The 26,348-nt window shown below is 42.7% G+C and overlaps 1 protein-coding gene across 1 annotated transcript in view; it reads right to left on the reverse strand.

The window, feature by feature from the left end:
* HSD17B12 (hydroxysteroid 17-beta dehydrogenase 12) overlaps positions 1-26,348 on the reverse strand; it is a 125,332-nt gene that overhangs the window by 61,843 nt on the left and 37,141 nt on the right. The window contains exons 2-3 of the mRNA XM_053271030.1: positions 13,978-14,024; positions 11,809-11,884 (exon numbers count right to left, since the gene is read on the reverse strand). Of these exons, the coding sequence (XP_053127005.1) occupies positions 11,809-11,884; positions 13,978-14,024 (123 nt within the window). The remainder of the gene's footprint in view (positions 1-11,808; positions 11,885-13,977; positions 14,025-26,348) is intronic.

Here is a 26,348-nt window from a genome sequence, read left to right on the forward strand (position 1 = left end):
GACTTTCCAACCAATTTGAACCAAATTTGCTACAGTTGTATGGACACATAGTGATGCCCCAATGGTGTAGTTTGTGGTGATGTCATCCACCTTGATCCAAGATGGTGGGCATGTGAACTTTTGAGGTGCAAGTGTACTAACCTGAGGACTGTCGAACCGATTTGAACCAAATTTGATACAGTTGTAGTGAGTGACAAACAGAGACACCTCAATGGTGTAGTTTGTGATGATGTAATCCACCCCTATCCAAGATGGTGGATGCATGAACATTTGAGGTGCAAGAGATCTAATTTGTGGACCTTGATATGAACCAAATTTAGTCCAGTTGTAGCGACAGTGAAAGGAAAGTAGGCTGATTAGTTCTTACTATAACAACTTGTCTTACACATGTCTAGATGGAAAACACAGGATAAAGACTTGCATGAATGCCCGCCCATATAGCTGCACAGGTTGGAACCCAGTCCCTGCAACATACCCATCTCTCTCCTCTTGGCTTCTGAATAGACAACATGATGGTAGCAATTTCCTCAGCTTTTTCATGGTCTTCTGCTAAAACTGCAATTTGACTGAGGAGTGAGATTGGGGCTTGTTTATTAGCTTAGATTAATAAAGCTACTAGGTTGGAGGCAATTTTAATGCTTACCATAAGGAGCATAAGGTTTCTGACACCATATTATAATTCCTGCAAGATTAAGAGTGGAAGGCTGTATTCCACCAATCACAAATGGGATGTACTCTTTTTTACCTTACTGGATTGCAGATCAGAGATAATCCCTCCCATCCTCCCAAGTCAATCTAGCAGGATAAAGAGAGAGGAGCCATATTCTGTCGATGCCAAGTAGTGTTTATGACATCAAAGAATGTAACTTTCAGCTGTAAAGTGTTCAGCTAGACAAGCAGATCTCTTTAAAATCAATAATGCCACATGTGTATGTTGCATCTTGTCAAGGAGGATAGAGCTGAGGCAGAGATCCTTTATATCAGTGAGGGGGTACAAGAATCCTTCACTTTACATCCACTGAAAAACAGCTATATGGGGAATTTGTAACTTGATTTTGATAGTTGAGAGAATTTCATTCAAAAAGCTTGTATTAGTTTGAATTATTTGGCATCAGGAAGAACTGTATTCATTTCAAAGCTCTCCCACAAGGTTGCCGTGATGCTGCTCATGACTGCATGTGTTCCTCATGCTTATGATAATGAATGCTATTTTTAGCCTTGTTGAAAGGCAGACACCTGCTCAGAGGTTCCTGCATGGATTGCACCAAACACACAAGTCTAATGGATTGCCAAATTCAGGTTTAAAGCAGGATATATGAGTTTTGCATTTTAAAGCTATCATCTGGCATTTTCAACAACTGTTACTACAATCAATTAGTAACTAGACAAGACATAAAATGAGACTCCGCAACATTTGTAACAAATGAGTAACCATTTACTAACACATACCAAGATTGTTGAAGTAGAGCATAAAGAAGATGTCTGCCACAACTAATATGAACAGAGACACTAGTAATAAAAACATTCTTCAGCAATCATTAGCTCTTAGGTAATACTTCACCTTGCAGAGGAGTTAAAACCGTTGGTTACAATATTACCAATGCCTCCAACAATACAAAAAAACCTCTTCCTATTTTGCAAGGAATACTATAAGCAACACTTCAGATTGTTGGAGTAATTTAGCTAAAGAACTAGCAAGTGTTCCAAGACCTACCTCTCCAAGCAAGACTGCTCTGGAAGAAAATCTTTTCCTAACCCTAAATATCAGATTCCAACCATGAAGTAAAATTCATCAGGCTACTCAAGAGATTTTCCTGAACCTTCAGCAGAAGCCCACCCTATCTCAACCACCACCTTCCGTCACAAAGGTTTCCACCGCTACAGAGGGGAAACATGGTGAAATTAATGTAGATTTGTGTGAAAGTTGTTCCTATGTGTGTATGAACATAAGTTTATCTACCTGTCATTCAAGAATAAGTACACAGAAAAATAGGAAGAGCCTGAGTTTCTCAAACAGGACCGCAAGAGAGAAACAGAAAGTTCTCAGAGGAGAATGGCAGAGAAAATGTTAGAGGCACGGTAGAGTTTAAAATGCACAGTTGGTAAGAAGTTGGCAAATACACACAGAATGGGAAACCTGATTACCTGAGAGGGTTTTTCTGAAGAGATAACACCGCAAATTAAGAAAAGTTAGGAAAGAGTTAGTTAAGATAGGGAAGACAGTATAAGAGTTAGGTCTGGATTGCTTTTTCTTTCATCTTATTTCATAAGGTGCCTAACTTCAACTGCTTACTAGCTTTTAGTACAGTAAATTGTATACAGTTAATATCAGGAATGAACCATTCGTGTTATGAAGAAAATAGTAAAACCTGGTTATTTACTTATATGGTATGTAGTTTCTGTTTATGAACCCCTGTGCCTAAAGCCACACCACACTACCAAAAATGTTACAACCAAAAATAGGTTGTAGCGGGGACAGAAAGTAACAGTGGGAGAATGGGGGTGGGGGGAGAAGCAGCAACCTAGTCCAAGTGAAGGTGGATGGTGGTGGCAAGGAGTTAGTTTGGTGAGCTTCGCAATTCTTACAGAAAATTACCAGTAAATAGGACCAACTGGTTACCTCAAAGACAAAACTTGCCTAATGTTTTCTAAGATAGAGAGCAGAAATCTTACCAGCACAAACAGGCTAAGATAGAGGTGCCAGATTTCCAGTCATCCTTTATTCATTTATCCATCTCAGTTTGATAACCCATAGGGTTCTCAAACCTGTTCTAGGGAAATGGTTTCAGAATTGTACATCTCTACTACAGTACTGTATAAGATAATCTTGTGAGGGAGCTTTGAAATGAACGGTTTTCTTCCCAGTACCAAATAATCTCTAGCTTATATTTGTTAGTTTGAGGGACGTTTTCTTCCTAGGTTGGTCAGTTTATAGCTATTATAAACACAAGATACAAGCACTAAGCCCTATTCTTGTTATATTCAATTCACATGCAATCTGGAGTACAGAGTATGTGCAGTTATTCACACATTTTTAATGCACATTGTGTTCCACTTCCTATCTGTCCCCTGGATTTAAAGTGGGACTGAACTCAGGTTCACTTTTTTAATGAATGCATGTACAATCATTCACACAAACACATGTGTATGTATGCATACAGCTCTATGCATATGCAATGTAATATTAGAACAGGGCACTAGTCTAACTTTCATTAGTTCCCTTCCTTCCTTCTACTACAGAAGCCTCTTTGTCATTTTGCAGCAATTCCATTTCCTACCTCACTTGGTTACCATAAGCAAGCCTGGCTCTTCCATCCTCTAATGCAGTGTTTCTCAACCACCGGTCCCTGGACCGCTGCCGGTCCCCGAAGGGTTGAGTGCCGGTCCCTGACTGGGAGTCAAACCCCCCCCCCCAACTGAAATCAAGGCACTCACTTACTCAATTTTGCACATGGCACGGAAGAGGAAGAGTATCACGGAGGCATGGGACCCTTCTTGTGCCTTGCCTCCACATGCTGCTGAGATCTTCCTACAGCTATCTTATTCCCTATCTTTACAGCTTCAAACTGTATGCGATGCGGGGGCATGGAGGAAAAAGTATGGCAGTGGGCGCCACTTGAAGGGCTGCTGGTTCTTGCATGCTCATTGTTTGCAGCCAAAGGTTGGTTGATTGAAACCCAGCTGCCTGTTGTGATCGAGGCGCCTTGAGAGGGAACGCTGTTTCCCTCTTGCATCAGTGGGGCTTGCTTGTATGTTGTTTTCATTGGCCCCATGTAGCTTTTGAATTTTTCTAATGGCCCAACATCCCCTCTCCACTGAGTAATCACAAGCACCTCCACTCCAGACATACTGGAGACAAATTTGTTCACCCAGGCTTTTAGATTCAGGGGTTCTCAACCTTGGGTACCCAGACGTTGGTGGACTTCTACTCCCATAATCCCCAGCCATAATGGCCAAATGCCATTGTTGCTGGGGGTTATGGGAGTTTAACTGAGGGACCCAAGGTTAAGAACCCCTAATATTCCATGTTTGCAAAAGATTCCAAATTTAATTATTTTAATGCTTATATTATTTTCATTCTAAACTGCCCAGAGATGCAAGTTTTGGGCAGTATAGAAGTCTGATAGATAGACAGATAGATAGATAGACAGACTTGAAACCCCTTTACTAACTGCTGGTCCGGGAAACTGCACATGAAGAATGTAGCGGTCCTTGAAACTCTGCACGAAGAATTTAGCGGTCCTTGACTCCAAAAAGTTTGAGAAACACTGCTCTAATGGATGGGCAGAGTTCATCCACTTCCCAGCCAGTGCTGTCTGGAATGAGAGACCAGGTGGGTGCTGGGGTTCCTTCTGCTTTTGCCTGCCTGCTTCTGCTTCCCCTTCCCCTGTGGAGCTGCAGCCTCAGGTTAACATCTGTGGGAAGCATGGGCAGGATTGGGACCAACCCGAGTGACTCAGCTGTTCCTCAGCTGTTCCTCAGGTTACCTGCTCAGTTTTGGGCTTTACAGGAAGGCTCCTTGTGGTGGAGGGGTCACCACCAAAGGGGGTCGCCCCTCTGGGGGAGAACGAGGGCGAGGGCTAGAGGGCTTCTGTTGAATCAGTTTCAAGCTGTTTTGGACTTGGGTTGAAGTTGCTGTAATGTGTTTGGGTTCATCTGGAGATGGGGGAACAGGGGGCACCTTCGTTGACTATGAGGCAGCTATCCCGTTGGTGGTGGGGAATAGAAGTAGTAAGTTGGCAGGTCAGCAGGCCGTTCCAGAGGAAGAGAAATCAGAAATTTAATAGCTGTCTCCCCTTCCAGCAATCCTGCCAGCTCTTTGATCTCAGGGAGCACTGCCAACAACCCACATAGCCTTACCCTTCTCCTCTGCAATGCCAGGTCAGAACAAAATAGAACTGAACTCATCCATGATTTGATCATGGATGAAGGGGCCAACCTGGTATGTATTACCGAGACTTGGTTGGGGGAGGCCATGAGTTTGGTCCCAGCTTCTCCCTCCAGGATATTCTATAGAGGAGCAGGTGAGGGGACGTGGGCGGGGAGGTGGAGTGGCTGTGGTCTATATGGATAACATTTCCCTAACCAGGGTCCCTGTTAGGGTATGGGACCATATTGAATGTGTGTACTTGAATTTGGGGGCCAGGGATAGATTGGGACTTCTGTTGGTGTACCGATCACCCTGCTGCCCAGCGGAATCCCTTACTGAGCTCACGGATTTGGTCGCAGAAATCGCGTTGGAGTCTCCCAGACTTTTGGTGCTAGGGGACTTCAATGTTCATTTCGGGACTAATCTGTCCAGGGTAGCTCATGAATTCATAGTGGCCATGACAACTATGGGCCTATCCCAAGTGCTCTCTGGACCAACACATATTGCAGGTCATACGCTTGATTTGGTCTTTTACTCTGATCAGGGTGGTGTTCCGTGGGTGAGGACTCCTGCGATTTCCACATTGTCATGGACAGACCACCATCTGGTTAAGGTGGGACTTATAGCTACTTCCCACCTCTGCAGGGAGGAGGGGCCTATTAAAATGGTCTACCTGAAAAGGTTATTGGATCCAGTACGATTCCAAGAAGCCTTGGAAGGATTCAGTGTTGGCTTTGCTGGTGATCCTGTTGATGCTCTGGTTGAGAATTGGAACAACTTGCTCACCAGGGCAGTAGACACGATTGCTCCCAAGCGTCCCCTCCGACCCACTTCAAAACTGGCCCCTTGGTATATGGAAGATCTACGGGGGCTGAAGCAGCAAGGTAGGCAACTGGAGCGCAAGTATTTGAGTAGACTCAACTCAAATCCGACAGATTGCAACATAGAGCACACATCTAAACATCCATGCTCAGGCAATACATGCGGCAAAGAGGCAGTTCTTTTCTGCCCGTATTGCCTCTGCAAGTTCACATCCAGCGGAGTTGTTCAGGGTTGTGAGGGGACTAGTATCTGCTCCCCCTCCCTTGAAGCAGAATTTGGAGTAATCTGTTACCCACTGTGATGTGTTTAAAGAGTTTTTCGCAGATAAAATCTCTCGGATTCAGGCCGACCTAGATGGAGACTCCACAATTAATTTGATGTCTGAAGTGGAGGTGCCCAACGACTCCTCTTATGTGATTCGACTAGATCGGTTTCAGTTTGTGACTCCTAGGATGTGGACAAGCTGCTTGGAGAGATGAGGCCTAAAACTTGTTCTCTTGACCCTTGCCCAACATGGCTTGTTCTGTCTAGCAGGGAGGCTGTTGTAGACAGTCTGGTGGAAATCATAAATGCTTCTCTGAGGGAGGGCAGGATGCCAACTTGTCTTAAACAGGCAATCATTAGACCTCTCCTAAAGAAGCCTGCATTAGATCCTTCAGAGTTGAGCAATTATAGGCCTGTTTCCAACCTCCCATGGCCGGGCAAGGTAATTGAGAGGCTGGTGGCTTGGAGGAAACTGATTATCTAGACCCATTTCAAATTGGTTTTGGGGCAGGCTATGGGGTAGAGACTGCCTTGGTCGGCCTGATGAATGATCTCCAATTGGGAATTGACAGAGGAAGTGTGACTGTTGGTCCTTTTGGCTCTCTCGGCGGCTTTCGATACTATCGACCATAGTATCCTTCTGGAACGCCTGAGGGTGTTGGGGATGGGAGGCACTGTTTTACAGTGGCTCCGCTCCTACCTCTTGGACAGATTCCAGATGGTGTCCCTTGGAGATTGTTGCTCTTCAAAATCTGAGCTTAAGTGTGGTCTCCCTCAAGGTTCCATACTTTCTCCAATGCTTTTTAACATCTACATGAAACTGCTGGGAGAGATCATCAGGGGATTTGGAACGGGGTGTTACCAGTATGCTGATGATACCCAGATCTACTTCTCCATGTCAACTTCTTCAGGAGCTGACATATCCTCCCTAAATGCCTGCCTGGAAGCAGTAATGGGCTGGATGAGGGAGAATAAACTGAAGCTGAATCCAGATAAGACGGAGGTACTTATTGTGTGGGGTCAGAACTCTAGAGACGATTTTGATCTGCCTGTTCTAGACGGGGTCACACTTCCCCAAAAGGAACAGGTTTGCAGTCTGGGAGTACTTCTGGATTCACACCTCTCCCTGGTATCTCAGGTTGAGGTGGTGGCCAGGGGTGCTTTCTATCAGCTCCTGCTGATACGCCAGCTGCAACCGTTTCTCGAGATCAATGACCTCAAAACTGTGGTACATCTGCTGGTAACCTCCAGACTTGACTTTTGTAATGCGCTCTACATGAGGCTGCCTTTGTACGTAGTCCGGAAACTTCAGTTGGTTCAGAACACGGCAGCCAGGTTGGTCTCTGGGTCATCTCGGAGAGACCACACTACTCCTTTACTGATGGAGCTACACTGGCTGCCAATAGGCTTCCAGACAAAATACAAAGGCTAGTTATAACCTATAAAGCCCTAAATGTCTTAGGCCCTGGGTATCTAAGAGAGCGTCTTATTCACTACAAGCCCCACTGCCCAGTGAAGGTCATCTGAGGAGGTCCGTCTCCAGTTACCGCCAACTCGTTTGGTGGCTACACAGAGATGGGCCTGCTCGGTCGCTGCCCTGAGATTGTGGAATGTGCTCCCTGCTGAGATACGATCCTCCCCATCTCTGGCAATTTTCAAAAAACACCTGAAAACCCATCTTTTCTCCCAAGCTTTCTCAGCTTCCTTTTTTTTTTTTTTTTTTAGGTTTTAATCTCTGGTTTATTTTTAAATTGTTAAATTGTTTTTAAGTTTTTTGTATATTTTTTAACTTGTTTTATTAACTTGATAACTGCCCAGAGAAAAAAGTTTGGGGCGGTGTACAAATTTGATAAAGAAATCAATACATTAAAAATATATGTTTATGCATCAAACCAATAAATATATATGTACCAAGTCAACTCTTCAGTTAGAAATGTGCTTTTAAAAAAATCAGGGAAGTGCTCAGTTGAACACAGGATACAATCCAGAAAACCATATTAACAAGTAACAATTAATTTACAGTTGGGAGTTACATTAAATGTATACAGCAAATCATTTGTTCCTTTTCTCTCAACAGAAGCTTCACCTGACATGTCACTTTTGAATTTCAGAATGGGGACAAGACTCCAAAGCAATCGGCAATGCAGTGTGGGGAGTGCAGCGTGCTGGGCAGTGAAGTGCCCCACTGTGCATACCTGGTTGCTTGTTTACAAATGGAGGTTATTGGAATCACAGCCATGAGAAACAGTCCTTTTGTCATGCACAGTCAGGCCTTATACAAACTTGGATAGGGAGGATCTCATCTGTCAGATACTGGCAGGGGAAATATGTGAAGAAAAGCTTAAAGTATGTAATAATGAATTAAGCCAGATGATAATGATGATGATGATGATGATGATGATGATTGATTCAATTTCTATACCACCCTTCCCGAAATGGCTCAGGGCAGTTTACACAGAGAATTAATTAATTAATTAATTAATCAATCAATTAAATTGATTAATTAGATGGATCCCTGTCCCCAAAGGGCTCACAATCTAAAAAGAAATGTAAGATAGACACCAGCAACAGTCACTGGAGGTACTGTGCTAGGGGTGGATAGGGCCAGTTACTCTCCCCCTACTTAATAAAAGAGAATCACCATGTTTAAAAGGTGCCTCTCTGCCAAGTTAGCAGGGGTTTAGCAAGTAGTATAAGAGCGTGGGATTGAGCTCTTTCTGTAGTTTCACCCACACTATAGAAAGTTCTCCCTGGTGAGATGTGTCAGCTCACTCTTGAATTTTCACTACCAAGTTAAGTTCTAGTTTTTCAGAAAATTAGGGTTAGGGTTGACTCAATTCAGGGAAGCCAGTCAAATGTGATTTTGAATCCCTCTGCCAACATTTCTCCAGCTTGTCAGAACTACTGAGGCAGTATCTAGAAATTATTTGGTAATCATAACCAGAATAAGAAAAAGCCATGCCCAAAAAACTCAACACAAAGATTAAGTGGCATGATTCCTAATAGTGCTACTAAGTTTCTCACAGGGCTCCTGACAATATTATATGCAACAGTACATTCTTCTTCTGTGCAGTGACACATATGGGATCTGCACCTGTGCACAGCAGCATTTCAGAAACTTCTAAAAGCTTAAGAGAAGATTGTAATCCCCGCTTTCAAGCAGGGAAGCCCCACGCCTTTTGCATGTCTCAAGGCTGAAAGATGCTTCGCCCTCAATTGCTTTTGGCCAAACTAATTTGTTTTTGGCCAAACTACAATGCTAGAGATAGGCTTTCAGTGTGAAGCATCATGCCAGGGAAGGGGAACAAGGCAATCTCAGCTGACCTTTTTTCAACCTATTCAAAAGTTGGTTAGAATTCAAGAATCCGATGGCTGTAACAATCCCTCTAAACTGAAAAACTGCTGCATTAGGGTAGATTGAGGAGTAACTGTTGCTATTTTCCAATGGGATGGGAACCTTAAGGAAGGTGAGAAGCTGGTAAATATGAGCACCGCACAGGACAAGAGTCCCCACTTGGTGCAGTGAGAAGCTGTTTACCAGTTGCTGTGTGAACTTGCAAGATGCCCAGTGATGTGAACATTAGGTGAGCTACTGTATGAATGTCTTATCTGAACAAAGAATGATCAGTCCTCATAAATAGGATTGGGGTGGGGGGCGGTGGCAGGATATAGAAGGAAGGAGAATTTGTCATCACTGTCCAGATGACAAATGTGTTTCCACAGTTTTGCCTTCGGCTAAAGAGCAAATAATCTGCACATCAGGAACTCTGCTCTACTTTGAAGGCATGCATGAAAATTCTGGTACAAACTAAATATTTGTCCAGAACTGGTACAGTAGTGGAAATCACACAATACAGAAAGGTTGATACAGATATTGGAATCAATCATATATACCCAAATACAAAATGACTCTGAATTTAAGATGAGCCCCTTAAAAAACAGGTTTCTGACTGGGTGTGGCCACAATCTCAGCAGAAACACTTTATTTCAAAAACTAGGAATCTCCCAAGCAATTCACTCGGACTCCCCAAAAAATGTTCAGACCTCACTGTTCCCATACAACTTATTAAGGATCTGCCACAAATAAAAGAAAGGATGCCACAGAAACAGAGCAATTGCTTGTTTCAATAGGTGGAAGGGGACCAGCTCTCAGGAGAGCATGCAGCCTTGCTCCAAAGAACTGGGGACCCTCTTTTCATCCACCTCACTGTCCTTATATATACCCTTCTCCCTCTTTCCAACACATCATAGCTTGTTCATCACTTGTTGACAAGTATCTTGACTGGCTCAAGCCCAATTTGTGTACCCCTAATTGGTTACTCCCTCTTGTTTACATGCCTGACACACGTTGCTTTCCTTTATGTCAGCTATGTACCACCTGTGGCTTCTTGTTTTGCTGTGTCCATGTGGAAATCCTCCCACTACATAATCCCTCTGTGTTGTAAGGCCTAATACTTCCTGAGCAGTTGCTACCTGTCTACCAGTATTGCCACATCTTGAGCTAGGAAATGCCTGTCAGCAACAGTGATAGTAAGAGGACAGAGTCAGGCCTCTATTCTCTTCTGTAGCCTGAAAATTTGATTAGGCCAAAGCTTCTGCCTTCCCTAGTCAACAATTATTAATAATCATCATCATAAATCAATAAATACAACTCAACTTCTAACAGAATGACCTCCTGATATAATCTCAAGACCCACATCTCTCTGAATGTGGCAGAGGGGGCAACCCTGGTCGGGGCTGTAATGCAGACTAAAGACCTTCACTACATATGATGTTTTAGAGAGAAAACTGGTTGGACAGGTTAGAATGTGCTCCCTAGGCGAGAAGCTGGGAAAATATGAATGCAGTTCCTAGCCTGTCCAACCAACCTTCACTCTAGAACATCATATGTAGTGAAGGACTTTAGTCTGCATTACAGCCCCGACCAGGGTTGCCTCCCTCCACCACATTCAGACAAGTTGCAAGTCCCAACCCAACTGTTTTTTCAGAATCTGTAGAAATACTGCTTCATTTTGTCAGTTTCATTCAGTGGCATCCTCCTCCACAAAAACAAAAACACAAGAACATCCAGATCTAATTGCTTTTCAACATATATTATTTGTCCTACCTCTTGAAATATGTACAAGTTGTTGCAACTTTAAAAAATCCAAGCAAACCTCAGAAGATATTGTTAAATTTGGTAACAATGAAAGGTGTTGTTTTTAAAAGTCTCATGATAATTTAGGATGAAGATCCAAACAAAGGGAACATCCAGTTTCTATCGGATGCATCCTAAGAAACTCAGTCATGACTAAGCACCACTGCGATCAGGAACACAAATTAGTCATGACTAACTTAAGTCAAATTAAATTCAATGAGATGCAGGCATTCAAACTTTATTAGACTACAACCCACTGGATTTAAGAAATTTATGTAACAGAAACGTGTTTTGGGCGGTATAAATACATGTTAAATAAATAAATAAATAAATAAATAAATAAATAAATAAATAAATAAATAAATAAATAAAAAAAATACTATTTTCACCCGACAAAACTAAATATTATTAAATGGAGCAACACCTAGAGTGGTGTTCACTTTTTAAAAAAAATAAGATAGACTACTTAAAATAAAAGTTCATTTTAATATAAAGAAGCTCAAGTGAGATGGCTGCCATGCACTGGAGATAATTCATACAGAATATTCAAAAAGCACTATGTCTATATACATAGCTTGAGTATATTGTGAGTTGCTTATTAGTATCTTTAAGGATTATGAACAATCAGCACTCAAGTTTTTTAAATGGAAGTTATCAAGTTAACTTTGTTTTAGTTCTCCATATGCAACTCTAGAATATGAAAAAAGCTACTCACTTATTTCTCCGGCAACTTTATCCAGTTTATCCTGAGATCTGCTGATAAGAACCACCTTCATTCCACGCTTTGCTAACTAAGAAACAAGTGGGAAAAATCCAAGAGGGCCCAATTACAAGTCTATGGTGGTATTTTACTGAGGAGCATTTAAACATGCAATGCAATCACATTTGGATCAAACCGGATCAGCATCTGAGAAAGTGGATTACAAATACAGCACTTATACAAGGATTAAGAAATTAGTTCTATTCACATTTCTATTTAGCATCTAGAGGAACAGATTACAAACCAGTACATGACATTAATTCAAGTAGATTTCTATCTATTATTATGGCACTCAAGCTGGACATACAGACATTTCTAAATCTCTCTCAGAAACCTGTCACTGAAGTGACAGTACCACTCTTGAAGATGGATGTGTTTGCTCACACATTCATTCAAAGTTGCAGTTATTCAGAAATACAGATATTCCTTTGCCTTGACCAAATTCAAATCCCAGTATCATGTAAGCAGGCACTATGACTAGCACCCAACTGAACAAGGCCAATTTGGTAATGTTGACTATTTAATCTCTCTGATGGCTCATGTTTTCAAGAGCCAAATATTTTCTTTTTAGACAAATGCCAATGCCCATGTAGTTTATATAGCAGTTCTCTTGTCTTGTAAACATGGCAGGATCCATCTCTTTTCATGAAAAGAAGTTACCAGCAAACAGAAAGTTCTCATAATGGGCTCACCAGTCCAGTGTATTACTCAAGTGATTCACAAGATTTAGCATATAAGATCATCAGCCCATGCCAATGGCATACTGAAGGTCTACTCAAGCCAGGACTCCTTTCAGAACTTCTGCCACATATGAAAGGCAAAAATGAACCCAGGTAACAAGTATGAGAGCATTTTATATTATAAAAATGCATGTTACACTATAGCTGAGAGAAAAGCCCTTAATTGCATCAAGGAATCTACCAATTATTTTTGCTGTACAGCTAAGAACACCATGGATGTACAAGTATTTGGTGGTATTCTTTGGAACAAATATCTGTTACCATGAAACAGGAGACAAGGATGTAGGGTACTGGGAAAACCTGTGTCAAAATAGAGACACTAGAATCTTCCCACCTATTTTCCTGCCTCCAGAAACCTGTATACAGAAAACCCAAGGCATGATGCACATCTGACCTGAACACAGTGGACTGTGCATGTATGCCAATCAAGAATTAAACTGGGGTGTTAGAATGTTATCCTGGGCCTGCATTGTTTCAGCAGATTATCCTGCAACATGTAATGTACTTGTTTTCCCAAGCTTTTAACTGAAATTTAAATTTTAAATTGTGTTTTTATCTATCGTGATTTTTATCTCTTTTTACTAATTTTCAATGTTTTGTTTTATATTATGTTTTAATCTATACACCGCCCAGAGATTTCTATAGTAGGTGGTATAGAAATGCAATAAATAAATAAACGAATAATCAATATGCACAAATCCATTTGCTATGTGACTGTTGAGACAAAGCAAGGGCATGACAAACTAAGACAGCATAACAGAGTAGACCCAGCCTGCTAGTTCTCTTCTCCCAGTGTCTGTGACACAAGCGATTCACATGTGCACTAAGTGTTACAATGCTGACCACCATCTAACCAACTCAAATGGATTTTTGTAAAGGAATATTCAGTTCTATAGCAGGACTTTGAGGAAATAAATCTGATTAGATTTAATGCCAAAGCACTAAACCCAATCTCAAATACAGTTTATAGATACTCAGTTGCATGGTAAGGGAAATACCTCCAATTCCAAAACAGACCAACTAACCAACGAAAAAGAAGAATACACATATTCCCAGTGCTGAGGGTGGGGGTGGGGATGAAAGACTCAATCCAATCTTTTTGAATTGGTGACTTAGTAAAGTTATTAGAAGTGCTTTTTTTAAAAAAGTAGGGGGTAGTTATTGTTTTTGCTTATCTCAGTTCTCCAAACCAGTCAAGAATGCAAACATCCATCCATTTGTGGACACCTTAAAATGTGTTATGACATTTCCAACTGAACTACATGAAAAGAATAAGCATATTTGCACCAAAAATACAGCTTTGCAGACTATAGGTGAAATCATAAATTACTCTAGAAAAAATAAATATAAATATAAATACATATTTTAAAAGCTGAAACCTTACCTCTTCTGCATAAGCCTTTCCAATTCCATCAGTAGCTCCTGTGATAACTATAAAGTGGGAGAGGAGGAAGGAGGAGAGAAAACACAGATGGTGTTAGTTCTGTTAAGCCTTGTGTTAAAAACTTAAGTCACAACATGGCAATACCCCCACCCTCCACCCCAGGCTTCTAAACAATGACAAAGAGTTTTCCAGAAAATTAAGGAACTAGAAAGTTTTTCTGCTGCCTTAAATAGACCAGGATTCAATGGTTGACATATATCTAGTAAACCAAAGTTTGAAAGTACATATAGCTAGCTTTATGCACTGTATAAATCCCTCAAACATTTTCCAATGACTACTTGGCTTACAGATTCAAACAAATCTAAAGCTCTGTTTGGAAAGTTTTATTGGGATATTTGAACTTTTACGACTCCAGCAAGGCATCCTTCCAAAGGCTGCTGCTTGCATCTGCCTTGGGTTTCTTTATAGATTATGAGCCCTTTGGGCACAGGGAAACATCTCATTCTTTTTCTCTGTAAACTGCTTTAGGAACACAAAAAGCTGCCTTATACTGAGCCAGACCACTGGTCTATCTAGTTTCAGGGAGTGGTCTCTCCCAGCCTTACCTGGAGATACCAGGGAGTGAACTTGGGACCTTTGCCATGCAAACAGATGCTCTACCACTGAAGTATGAAGGGGATAATTCAGGCGCATGTTTAAGGCATTCACGCGTGCTCATATTTTTTTTTTTACATCCACTTAGTTAATTTTGGATCCTGCTCAGGTTGAATCAGGAAAGCTCCACTCTCAATGCATGCATGCACACACTGCTTTGATACTGCCACCCAGAACAAAACTCATTCCGCACACAAATGGGGGAGAAATTATAGAGAACACTGGTGGGGGGACCTTTATATTTAAATGTAGTATAAAAATATTTATAACAACTCAATCACATATGATTCCACTACAGTTTTAGAGGGGAAAATGCAGACCCAGAGAACTTTTAACACATCAATTTTAGCATATTCAAGAGCCGTGCAGTATATATAAATATTAATCTAATACAAACATTACCTTAAAATATTAATCACAATTTTGAATTGTTCTCACCAGATCACTGCCTTCTAGAAAACACTAGATATTACTAGAAAATAATTCATAGGATAAAATAGTCATCTGGATATTGTGACAATCTGCAAGGTTATAAAAGTTGGCTGAAACATCCCATCCCTTTACAACACAATTCCAAGAACGCCATCCATGATTGACAATCTCAATCACCTCCTTAAGATTTTTCATTAAAATGAAAAGCGGTATATTGAAATTTAACAACTTTAAAAAATAAAATAAATGTTCTTATTCCCACCAATTTCAGTGCAAGCTCCTTGTTCTTCCTTTCAAAGCTCTCCATGTATTTGTTCCTCCTTATCTCTTATATCCTGTTATACTCCTGCCTGTGTGAGCTTCACTCTTCAAGATCCACCACTCGCAGCCAGCCAAGTCTTCTGCTCCCTCAAGAACTCCATGCTTATTTTCCTTGCTGCTCCATATGTCTGCAACTTCTCTCCCAGAATGTGTACATGAAGCCTTCCCTCTGTCTGGTCCCTGGGCTCCTGCTCCCCCGTTCCTGCCTACCTCAGAGGAGAGAAGCCTCTCGGTAACAACCAAAAATACAAGGGTTCACAGAATTCCTCTGGGAAGGATCGAGGTAGTATATAGCCCCTCCTCTCAAATCTCTCACCCTCTTTCTCCCTTGTCAGCCTTGAGTGAACTTAATTCAGAAACTCAAGCCAAATTGCCTATTTGTGAGTTGTAAAATAGTCCTGTTAATCTTAAGTCTTGCTAATCCTCTATAATAAAGGGCCTGGGTGTGCGCCCGTGTCCTCCGGTGTCTGCGCCCGTGTCTCCCTCGGCCGTTCTGGGCATGCACGGAGCGCATGCCCAGAACGGCCGAGGAAGAAACAGCCACAGGCACCAGGCGGCCATGTCGGTCGGTTGGTTGGCCCGGCCGAGGGGAGGCTGGAGGCGGCCACGGGGAGGGCAGAGGCAGCGGCGGTGGGTCCAGCCCGGCTGCAGGGAGAGGAGAGGCGGCGGCCGCGGGTCTGGCCCGCCCGCCGAAAAGGACAGAGGCGGCGGCCGCAGGTCCGGCGGGTCGGCAGGCAGCACTCTTTGCGGCGGCGGCGGCACTCACCGCCGGCCCAGAAGGCCAAAGGCAGCATCAGCGGGCGGCACCACCGCGGAGGCCCCCACTCCACCCAAAACCATTGCGGGAGGCAGGAGGTCCAGCCGGGAGGAGGGGGTGGGGAAGGGCGGAGAAGGCAACTAGCGCCCGTTATTTCAACGGGCTGAAAAATACTAGTTTTAAATATTGTTGCTCACTAACCGTTATTTTCTCTTCCTGTACCCCTAAAAACCCTCTAATAAACCTTATTCTATTTTTGAACTTTAACGTCTCCATTCAGTTCTTTCTGCGAATAAAGCTCTGCACAAATTTATCCTGAAGTTGGGACTGCTCCATTTTAAGCTAGCCAATTCCCCGCCACAAGCCTAAAAATGTTGCTTGGGGTCCCTGCCAATTCCATGGAAGCAGTTCCATTAGCACACCCCATCTACAGAATAACCTCCCTAGTGACACTTGCCTGGTATCGACACTTTTGTTCTTTTAGATGCCAAGTGAAGACCTTTCTGTTTATTCAGGCTTTTTTAAAAAGGGGGGGGGGTTTAAAGTGTTTATTTCATTTTCTACTGTAAATCAATCATCTTTCAATTTGTTTTGTTTTGTGTGTTTTTATTGGATTTTTAAAAACTATTGTCTTATTGTTAGCTGCTGTTGGCAGCTGACAAGATAATAATTATTAATAATTATTTATTATCAACTCTTCAGGGCAGGGACTTGTCCTCTCATCTATTTAAGGTGCTATGGACATGCACAGAATTATATTAAAATACAACAGGATTAATAATAATCACATGAAGATAACAACAAAAACAAACCTTCATTTTACTGCCATTATACAGACAGCACTCTTTCATGGGGGGGGCACCCCCTCTATGTTAAGAGTTTAGGACCGTTGTGATTAGAATAGTACTTTGGAAGTACCATACTGGAATCAAAATGTATAAAATAGTTTAGTATAACCTAGTATTGGATATGGATGGGAGAGAATTGGTTTCGAGTTACCACTCAAACATGAAGCGCACTGGTAATGTTGGGCAAAGGGCTTTCTTTTGTCTGGACCTATTTATAGCACCTTTTGAGAGTAAGAATTGCAAAAACTTAGTACTACAGTATTACTTTTCAGTGTTCAATTATTAGTAAAATAAAAAATGAAGGCCCTTAAACTTCAGGGGATCAAGTTAAAACACATACAGATCTCTCTCTCTCTCTCTCCGTGGCTTCACACAAAGATGCCTAGGAACTTCAACCTGTTCTGCTCCACTACCTAGTGGAAGTAGCAGTTGAAGGATCTAACCTGAACGCAAGGGAGTTCTGCAATCTGATTGCTTTCAAGATAGGAAAGCTGCCTGCCTTGGAATGAGCCTTGCTGAATTTGGTGGGATGATCCATGTTCTTAAGTACTGTTGTAGTGCTATTGAGAGACAAAAGCACTTCATGAGTCGACACCAACTTGACGGCACAACTTTACTTTACTTCCACCCTATAAGACATTATCCCCATGTTGCAGATGGAAGCTAAAAGAGACTGGCTTGCCTAACACCATCTAGAGCAGTGGTTACCGAACTGGGGACCTCCATATGTTGCTGAACTACAACTCCCATCAGGCCCAGCATCAATTTATTGTGACTGGGGATGATGGGAGGTGTAGTTCAGCAACATCTGGAGGTCCCCAGGTTGGGAATCACTGACCTAGAGAATTTATTGCTGAGAGGAGATTCAACTCCTGCCTGTAGGCTTCTAGTGTTATCTGGTGGGCCACTGTGTGAAACAGGATGCTGGACTAGATGGGCCTTGGGCCTGATCCAGCAGGGCTGTTCTTATGTTCTTAAACCAGAACTTCTTGATTTATAGTTCAATCTCTTTAACCACTATACTACACCAGCTCTCAGTTTTACTACTGAGTAAGCATCCTTAGGATTATATTGCAAACTTGCAGCTCAAGAGTTGGTTTGCAACCCACCTGTGTACAACTACAACGTTTTGGACAAATCAGGTTATCATTTGTGGATGCTGAAGATAAAAACAACACAGAAGGAATAAGTGGAGTCTAGTACTGGGACTGATTAGTCCTGAAAGATTAAATTCTACTTGTGACTCCATTCATTGGCACTACTGGATGTTTCTTCCTGGAACGCCTAGGGGGCAGGAGTCATTAGCACGATATTAGAAGGGCAAAGGATTAAACACCTCCTCCATACAAGTTGCTTCTTCTCCCACTACTGATCAAGGCCCCCCAAACTATTTTAATTAAGCAGGATGGGGGAGCCTAAAAGATGTGTGAAGCATCAGTCATCATTGGATAAAGAGCTAGAAGAATAAGTGGCTTAAGCTGTGATTTCTCATCACGATTCTCAGTTTGGTAGCTATGGGCCACTTCCAGCCTCAGAGGCAAGAGGCCTCTAAATATCAGTTGCAAAGAAGAAGCAGTAGGAGAAAGGGCATGCCCTCACCTCTTGCTTGTGGGCTTCTCAAAGGCATCTGGTGAGCCACTGTGTGAAACAGGATGCTGGACTAGATAGGCCTTCAGCCCAATCCAGCAGGGCTGTTCTTATGTTCTCACAACCAAAATTACCCACTATGTTACCATATAGTAATTTAGCGAAAAGGCCTTTTCGGTGGTTGCACCCCGTTTATGGAATAGTCTCCCCGGTGAGGTTCACCTGGCTTCATCGCTTTGTTCTTTTGGATGCCAGGTAAAGACCTTTTTGTTCACTCAGGCCTTTTAATCTGATTTTTTTTAAAAAAGTCTTTTAAATTGTTTTGTATTGTATTTTATATCCCCCCCTTTTGGGGAGGGGGTCTGTTATGATTTAATGTGTTGTGTTTTTATCTCATGTTTTAATGCTGTGTTGTAAGCCGCCTAGACAACAATTTGTTATAGGGTGGCTAACAAATAAACTTTACTACTACCACGACAACATACAGAACCAGGAGGTACTAGTTATTCTGGACTAATAAAAGCCAAACGTACGTTTGTTTATGCAGCATAAGCACCCTTTCTCTGTCAAGGGTAGCCAAAGACCTTTAGGCACTGAGACAAGGTTCTAAATCCCACATTGCCCCACCCTCCACCAGAGCACACTTACTCTCCTACAGTCTAAGGGAGGTAGGGAGAGCAGTCTTCAAAGTCTGCAAAGGTCAGATCCAACCTCACAACCTTGTCTTAAAGTGAGGAGACAGGGATGGAAGATGAAAATCCAGGGATTAAATCTTTGCAGGGTTTCAAGGGGACAAGGCTTAAGCAGGCATCAGCTGCTGTTGAGTCCTTCTCTTGCCATGAGATTGGGGAGCTCCCTATCTGATCCCTGCAGGCTTTGAAAGGATCACAGGATAAGGAAAAGAGGCTGTCAACTGTGGGAGGTAACTGCCTCACAAAGTCTAATGAAAGGGTTGGCCATGTCCTCTATCCCTTTTGTCGCAACTTTACATGGTAGCTTATCAGAAAGATTCAACTATTTTTCATAGCTCCATGACCCAATACAGATTAGTCCATCTCATGTCTCAGTACATCCATATATTTCCGTTATTAATTTGCCCAACCGGTAATTGGGCAACCTAGTTGTTGCCCAAGTGGTATTAATCACTTACCTAACACTTGGGTTTATATCACTATGACTATGATACATACCTTTAAAAAAAACAAAACAAAAAACCACAGATCAACAAGATTTTTAACAATATGTATTACTGCAGTTCAAGGTGACATATATGAAAATTGTTTCTAATACAGAGGGCAAAATATTTGTTAGTAATTCCAGTTTTTAAGTGCACTGAAGTTAGGAACTATTCAAATGTGTGTGGGTTTCTTTTTTGGGGGGGTGGATCAATATTTCTCTCTTCGGATACAAGTATGTACAAGTCAAATTCCATTTATGCAGACTCCAAGTGTCTGCATTAAATCCAATGCTGAAGGTAACCAATCAATTTTATTTATTTATATGCAAAATGCTTTGGGAACTTTGGTTGAAAAGCGGTATATTTCATTGTATTCGTATTCCAATGCAGGCATGCAAAAGAAAGCAATAATAGTGAATAGGTAGAAATATAAAACCTGAACACTGTGCGAGTTGAGCAAAAGTCATGCTACCTACCCCTTTGAGAATTAGAAGCTAGCCCAGCTTGGCACCAAGGAGTGTCTTGTTTAATAGAGATTATATAAAGCCCTGGCATTTGGCCAACACTTGTCTCCAAGATTATCTGCAGTCCATGAGAGTATTTTAAGTTTTTCTGATTAAAAATATTATACTTTGTGTTTTTAGACTGGCAGAAACTTATTTTTAGGAACAGCCCAATCAACCATATCAAAATCAAGCATCAAAAATAGACTGGAGGAACACTTAAAGCAAATGCTATATTTAGCTTCTCTGTCTATTCCCTGCCACTACCCACCAAACAGAGTGCTTAGTTATTCTAGGCAGGTTCTCCTCATGACCCATCACTCCCCCTGAACACCTGAATGTAGAAAACACTCGATTGATTAAAGATTAATACTGCTGCAAATTGTGACCGTTCCCTTTGTCTGAATATTTTTGGGGAGGGGGGAGTATATGGAATGACAGAGAGCTTGCATCAATATTCCTCTTGGGATCTATAACATGGGAAGAAAATTGCTATTTCAATTCCCTTTTGTTACTAAAAATAGCAGCCCCAATTGATTCAAGCAAACAGGGCACCCGCTTAGCAATGCCAAATTTAGAAGCCACTGAAGTCCCTAGGAGTGAACGTTAATGCAGCCTAACACATGCCAGCTCACATTTTAACAAGAACAAAGATAAGGATGCAGACTCTGCAAGTTAATAAGGCAGCAGCAACACAATACTTTTTTCAGTGAACAGAAAATCTGGTGCAGAAAATATGACAAATACATGCTTCTAAACCTCATCTTTTTCACTCAGATCACTTCTAGTGTGTACATGTTTCCACTTTTTAAGATGCCTCTCTTCTCAAATCATGAGAAGGTACCAAGACACAGTGGGTTTCATATGCAAAAATTTATGCAAGTGCCAAAGGCAAAAGCAAGTTCAGCTCCCAAAAAGTAACCATCTGTTTATATGATCAGCAATACAATACAGGAAACAACAGGCAGGATGAAGGAGATATAATCATCATCATGGAAGAATCAGGAAGCAAAACCCAAGAGTCTACAGTCCTCCTTAGTGACTGATAGAAGCAGCAGTTAACTTGGTTAATTCCATGTCATGAAAGCAGAAAAAAATAAATAGTTGTGCAGATTGTAAAGTTTAGAAATTTACAAAAACAGATTTTTAAAAAACCTATCCTTTATATGTAGCTTTCAAGTAACGGTAAAGTGTGCTGTCAAGTCAATTTTGACTCCTGGCGCCCACAGAGCCCTGTGGTTTTCTTTGGTAGAATACAGGAAGGGTTTACCATTGCCTCCTCCCGCACAGTTTGAGATGATGCCTTTCAACATCTTCCTCTATTGCTGCTGCCCGATATAGGTGTTTCCCATAGCCTGGGAAACATACCAGTGGGGATTCAAACCAGCAACCTTCTGCTTGTTAGTCACATGACAAATATTTCAGAACATTAGGTCGCTTACCTGTAACGGGTTCTTCTGGTGTCATCTGCCCATTCACACAGCTGGGCTTCATATGGAGAGTGAAGGCCCAATCAGAAGTTTGTAAGTTTCCCCCTCATTCCCTTGAGCAGTAGCTCCTCCCACTCATGCCTATGAGGTCATGTGGCTTACCCCTAACTCAGAGATGCACAACTCAAATGTCCTGATGACTTGACATGCAGGGGCAGAGGTCAATTTTTAGCACATTATTACACTAAAATTAATTATTTTTTAAAAAAGAAAATGAAGAGGCAGAGGTTTGGAATCGGAAAGGTGGGAGGAAAAAGAGGGATGGTGTTAGTGGGCTCTGGCCCAGGGACAGGACAAGCCAGGCAGGTGAGGAACATCTGGTCTCAAGCAGACAAATGCATTGAGCTGTTGCTGCTGCTTGTCACTGAACAGACCAAGGGCTCTTCTTGTCTCCTGCTGTTGCTGCAAGACTTTGCTCCCTGTGGGCCAGCAAAAAAGTCCTTCGAGACCAGATCTAGCCCCCAGTCCTTATGTTGTGCAGGCCTGCCCTGCCCTAACTGCTCAGTTAAGACATCCACCACAGGAGATATACCCTGCAACAGGGAGGATGGGTGAGTGTGTGAATGGGCAGATGACCATCAGAAGAACCCCAGTTACAGGTAAACAACCTGATGTTTTTCTGAGTAGTCTCTGCTCATCACTCAGGTGGGCTCATCACAAGCTTCATCAATGGAGACAGGGTAGCAGAGAGACTCAAGGCCAGAAGACAAAAAAATCAGAAGATGGGCTGTAAAACTGTACAACCAAATGCCAAATGTCTCCTAGCTCGAACATCTAGTGCATAATGTCTAAAAAAATGGAGACAGAAGTGGCCCAGGTGGCTGCTTGCTAACTGGGCAAAGAGGCACCTTTTCAACATGGTGATTCTCTTTATTTAGCAGGGGGAGAGTAACTGGCCCTATCCACCCCCAGCACAGTACTTCCAGTTACTGTTGCTGGGGTCTGTCTAGGTTTCTTTTTAGACAGTGAGCCCTTCGGGGACAGGGATCCATTTTATTTATGTATTTATTATTTCTCTATGTAAATTTTGTTGGAAAGTGGTATATAGATGATTGCTGTGATATACAAAAGTTTCTGATATGAAAGTTTCCACATCCACTCTTGAAAGGGATGTGGTTTGCTTCCACAGACTTAGAGAATGTTCATTACCATATCACTATTCGCCCCCAACATAGGAAGTTCCTGCATTGCCAAGTAGGCTCTCAAAAGTTCTAGTTCAGGGCCATGCCTTCTTGCCTCTATCCAGCCCTGAGGGTCTACACAAAATGTATGGCTGTAGAGAGGGCACAACTATAAGAACTGGGAGTTCAGACTTTCCTGTTCAGAGACGACTGGCTCTTGGTGTCACATTTCCACGTCATTCTACAAGACTACCTGATCACCACTTTGAGCCAAGAGCAAATAAGACATTTAAAAGATCTGGCTTCTTCTCTTCACAAAGACCCTTCACATCCAGCTGGACAAGTCCAGCATATGCTAGGCCTCAGGGTGTCAACTACTGGGGCTTTTTCAAACCACTCAGATGTGGAGCCAGAAGTCAGATCCAGTGTGTCCAGAGCATCTGACGACTCCTCCAAGCCTTGGTCAGAGGTGGAAGATTGGAGAATCTGTTCAGGTGGTGCAGGAATAAACACTTCCAGGGAATCACGCAGACCATAGGTCCTGGTAGATTTAACTGGAGCACAAGACCATCTGGTTTGGAGCAAGCGGAGCTGCAGGCAGAGCTGGGTCCCTTGGTACCCTAGTGGAGGAAGGCACAGATTTTTGTGGAGCAGGTAGAGGAGCTTCTCACCTGTCCTCATGTCTATGCTGCTGGGGGGGGGGGAGAGACAGGGCAGGGGCAACATCCTTCAAGAATAGCACAGCAGCAATGAGGTGAACCTGTAGACCTCCAATAGTGAGGAAAGCATGATCTAGAGCGCGATCTGGTTGAATGGGGTCTGACATAAGGCACAGGTGGATCTGGGAAGCCATAATGCTGAGAATGATGTTTAATAGTGCCATTATGTTCCCAATAATAATGGTCAAAATTATCCAGGTTTTGTTGAGGAGAGAAGTAGGAGCCATACTCATCTGGGCAGCAGAGAGACTGATAATTAGTATCCCTATACGAGGCAGAGTAGCATCGGTCCCGAGGAGAAGAAACAATGTATCGACCCCCAGAAGGCAAGCAACTGTAACGACCCCATGCAGGTCATCCTCCACCGACAAGGAGCAGGGCCTCAGTACCGAAAGGAAAGAAGCGATGGAAGGAGCTCTCAAAACCCCTGCTAAATGGGCAATGAGGGAGCTTTTTAACATGGTAATTCTCTTTATTTAGCAGGAGGAGAGTAACTGGCCCTATCCATCCCTAGTACAGCATCCCTCCAGGGGCTGTTGCTAGCGTCTATCATGTTTATTTTTAGATTCTGAGCCCTTTGGGGGACAGGGATCCATTTTATTTATGTATTTATTATTTCTCTATGTAAACTGCTTTGGAAACTTTTGTTGAAAAGTGGTATAAACTGTTAAACAAGTCAAGGTTTCATGGCCAGGGGAAAGAACGCTGATGCCTTGTGGCATGGTGAAATCTCGAGTACTTCGAGATTGAAGGCTTCTCAAAGACAAGGCAGGCTGTGATACTGGAGCACGTGTACTCAGTACCAATGAAAGATGCTTAGATTTGTGTGTCCTTTTCTTAGGTGTACGAACAGGAAGTCAAGTCTCTTGTGATTGAGCCATAGAACCAGCAACAGCCACTCCTCGAGGCGACTGAAATGGAGACAACTTCTCTCTCTTCTTTTTGCGTGGCCCATCCTGATCAAGGGAGTGGGTCCTTTTGTTTCGGTACAGGGACAGCCACTGCCCATGGTAGAAACCACAGCGGGGTCAGCCACTGCCCATGGAGCCAAAGGAAATGCCAGTCCCAAGAGAGTTGGGTTCAAGGGCTCAAGCAGAGTCGTCTTAAACAGAGGCTCTTGACTAGAAGGTGCTGCTGGGGCTAGCTCAGTTCACAAGGTCCGATAATTCAGTGTTTCTCAAACTTTTTGGAGTCAAGGACCGCTAAATTCTTTGTGCAGAGTTTCAAGGACCGCTACATTCTTCATGCGCCGTTTCCCAGACCAGCAGTTAGTAAAGGGGTTTCAAGTCTATCTATCTATCTATCTATCAGACTTCTCTACTGCCCAAAACTTGCATCTCTGGGCAGTTTAGAATGAAAATAATATAAGCATTAAAATAATTAAATTTGGAATCTTTTGCAAACATGGAATATTAGGGGTTCTTAACCTTGGGTCCCTCAGTTAAACTCCCATAACCCCCAACAACAATGGCATTTGGCCATTATGGCTGGAGATTATGGGAGTAGAAGTCCACCAACATCTGGGTACCCAAGGTTGAGAACCCCTGAATCTAAAAGCCTGGGTGAACAAATTTGTCTCCAGTATGTCTTCAGTATGTGCAGGGTGGGGGTGGAGGTGCTTGTGATTACTCAATGGAGAGGGGATGTTGGGCCATTAGAAAAATCCAAAAGCTACATGGGGCCAATGAAAACAACATACAAGCAAGCCCCACTGATGCAAGAGAGAAACAGCGTTCCCTCTCAAGGCGCCTCGACCACAACAGGCAGCTGGGTTTCAATCAACCAACCTTTGGCTGCAAACAATGAGCATGCAAGAACCAGCAGCCCTTCAAGTGGCGCCCACTGCCATACTTTTTCCTCCATGCCCCCGCACTGCATACAGTTTGAAGCTGTAAAGATAGGGAATAAGATAGCTGTAGGAAGATCTCAGCAGCACGTGGAGGCAAGGCACAAGAAGGGTCCCATGTCTCCGTGATACTCTTCCTCTTCCGTACCATGTGCAAAATTGAGGAAGTGAGTGCCTTGATTTCAGTTTGGAGGGGTGGGGTTGACTCCCAGTCAGGGACCGGCACTCAACCCTTCGGGGACCGGCAGCGGTCCAGGGACCAGTGGTTGAGAAACACTGCGATAATTGATAGCTATATGTTCCTTAGTAGCAAGTTTGTTCAAAGAACTGTCAAAACCAGCAGTGTCCATAGAAGTTGGGTGAAACAGAGTCCACTCCAAAGGCACAGACTGCACTCTAGAGAGTCTATTTTGGGGTGCGTCCCATGTACATTTCTGGCAATGTGCACAAGACTACAGGATATGGACTTCCCTGAGGCAAATAAGGCAATGTTGGTGCCTGTCCAAAGTGGAGAATTTGGTCTGACAGCTAGTGTAGCGTTTGAAGGTAGTCCCCATGGCCATAAATCATGAAGCGTTGTGAAGTTCCATCCCTGAGGAAGAACGGTTGAGGTGGAGGGGGAAGAACTGAGGCAAAACACAAAACAAGAAAGGCAGAAACTATATGAAGAAGGAAAAGTGGAAACAAATATTTCTATGTAAAATGAAGAGGGGGAGATAAGCCTGTATTGGTGTTTTTTTCCCCCTTACAGACAGGAGTGAAAAGAACTCTTCAACTGGCTGAGATGCGAAACTCTTGGCAGACGAAAAACTGAGGAGGTTGGCATACACCACGTGACCTCATAGGCATGAAGGGGAGGAGCTACCCTCAAGGGAGGGAAGCGTAAACTTCCAAACTCCCAATTGGGGCTTCACTC

This window comes from Hemicordylus capensis, chromosome 1 (assembly GCF_027244095.1).
Source record: "Hemicordylus capensis ecotype Gifberg chromosome 1, rHemCap1.1.pri, whole genome shotgun sequence".
NCBI lineage: Eukaryota > Metazoa > Chordata > Lepidosauria > Squamata > Cordylidae > Hemicordylus > Hemicordylus capensis.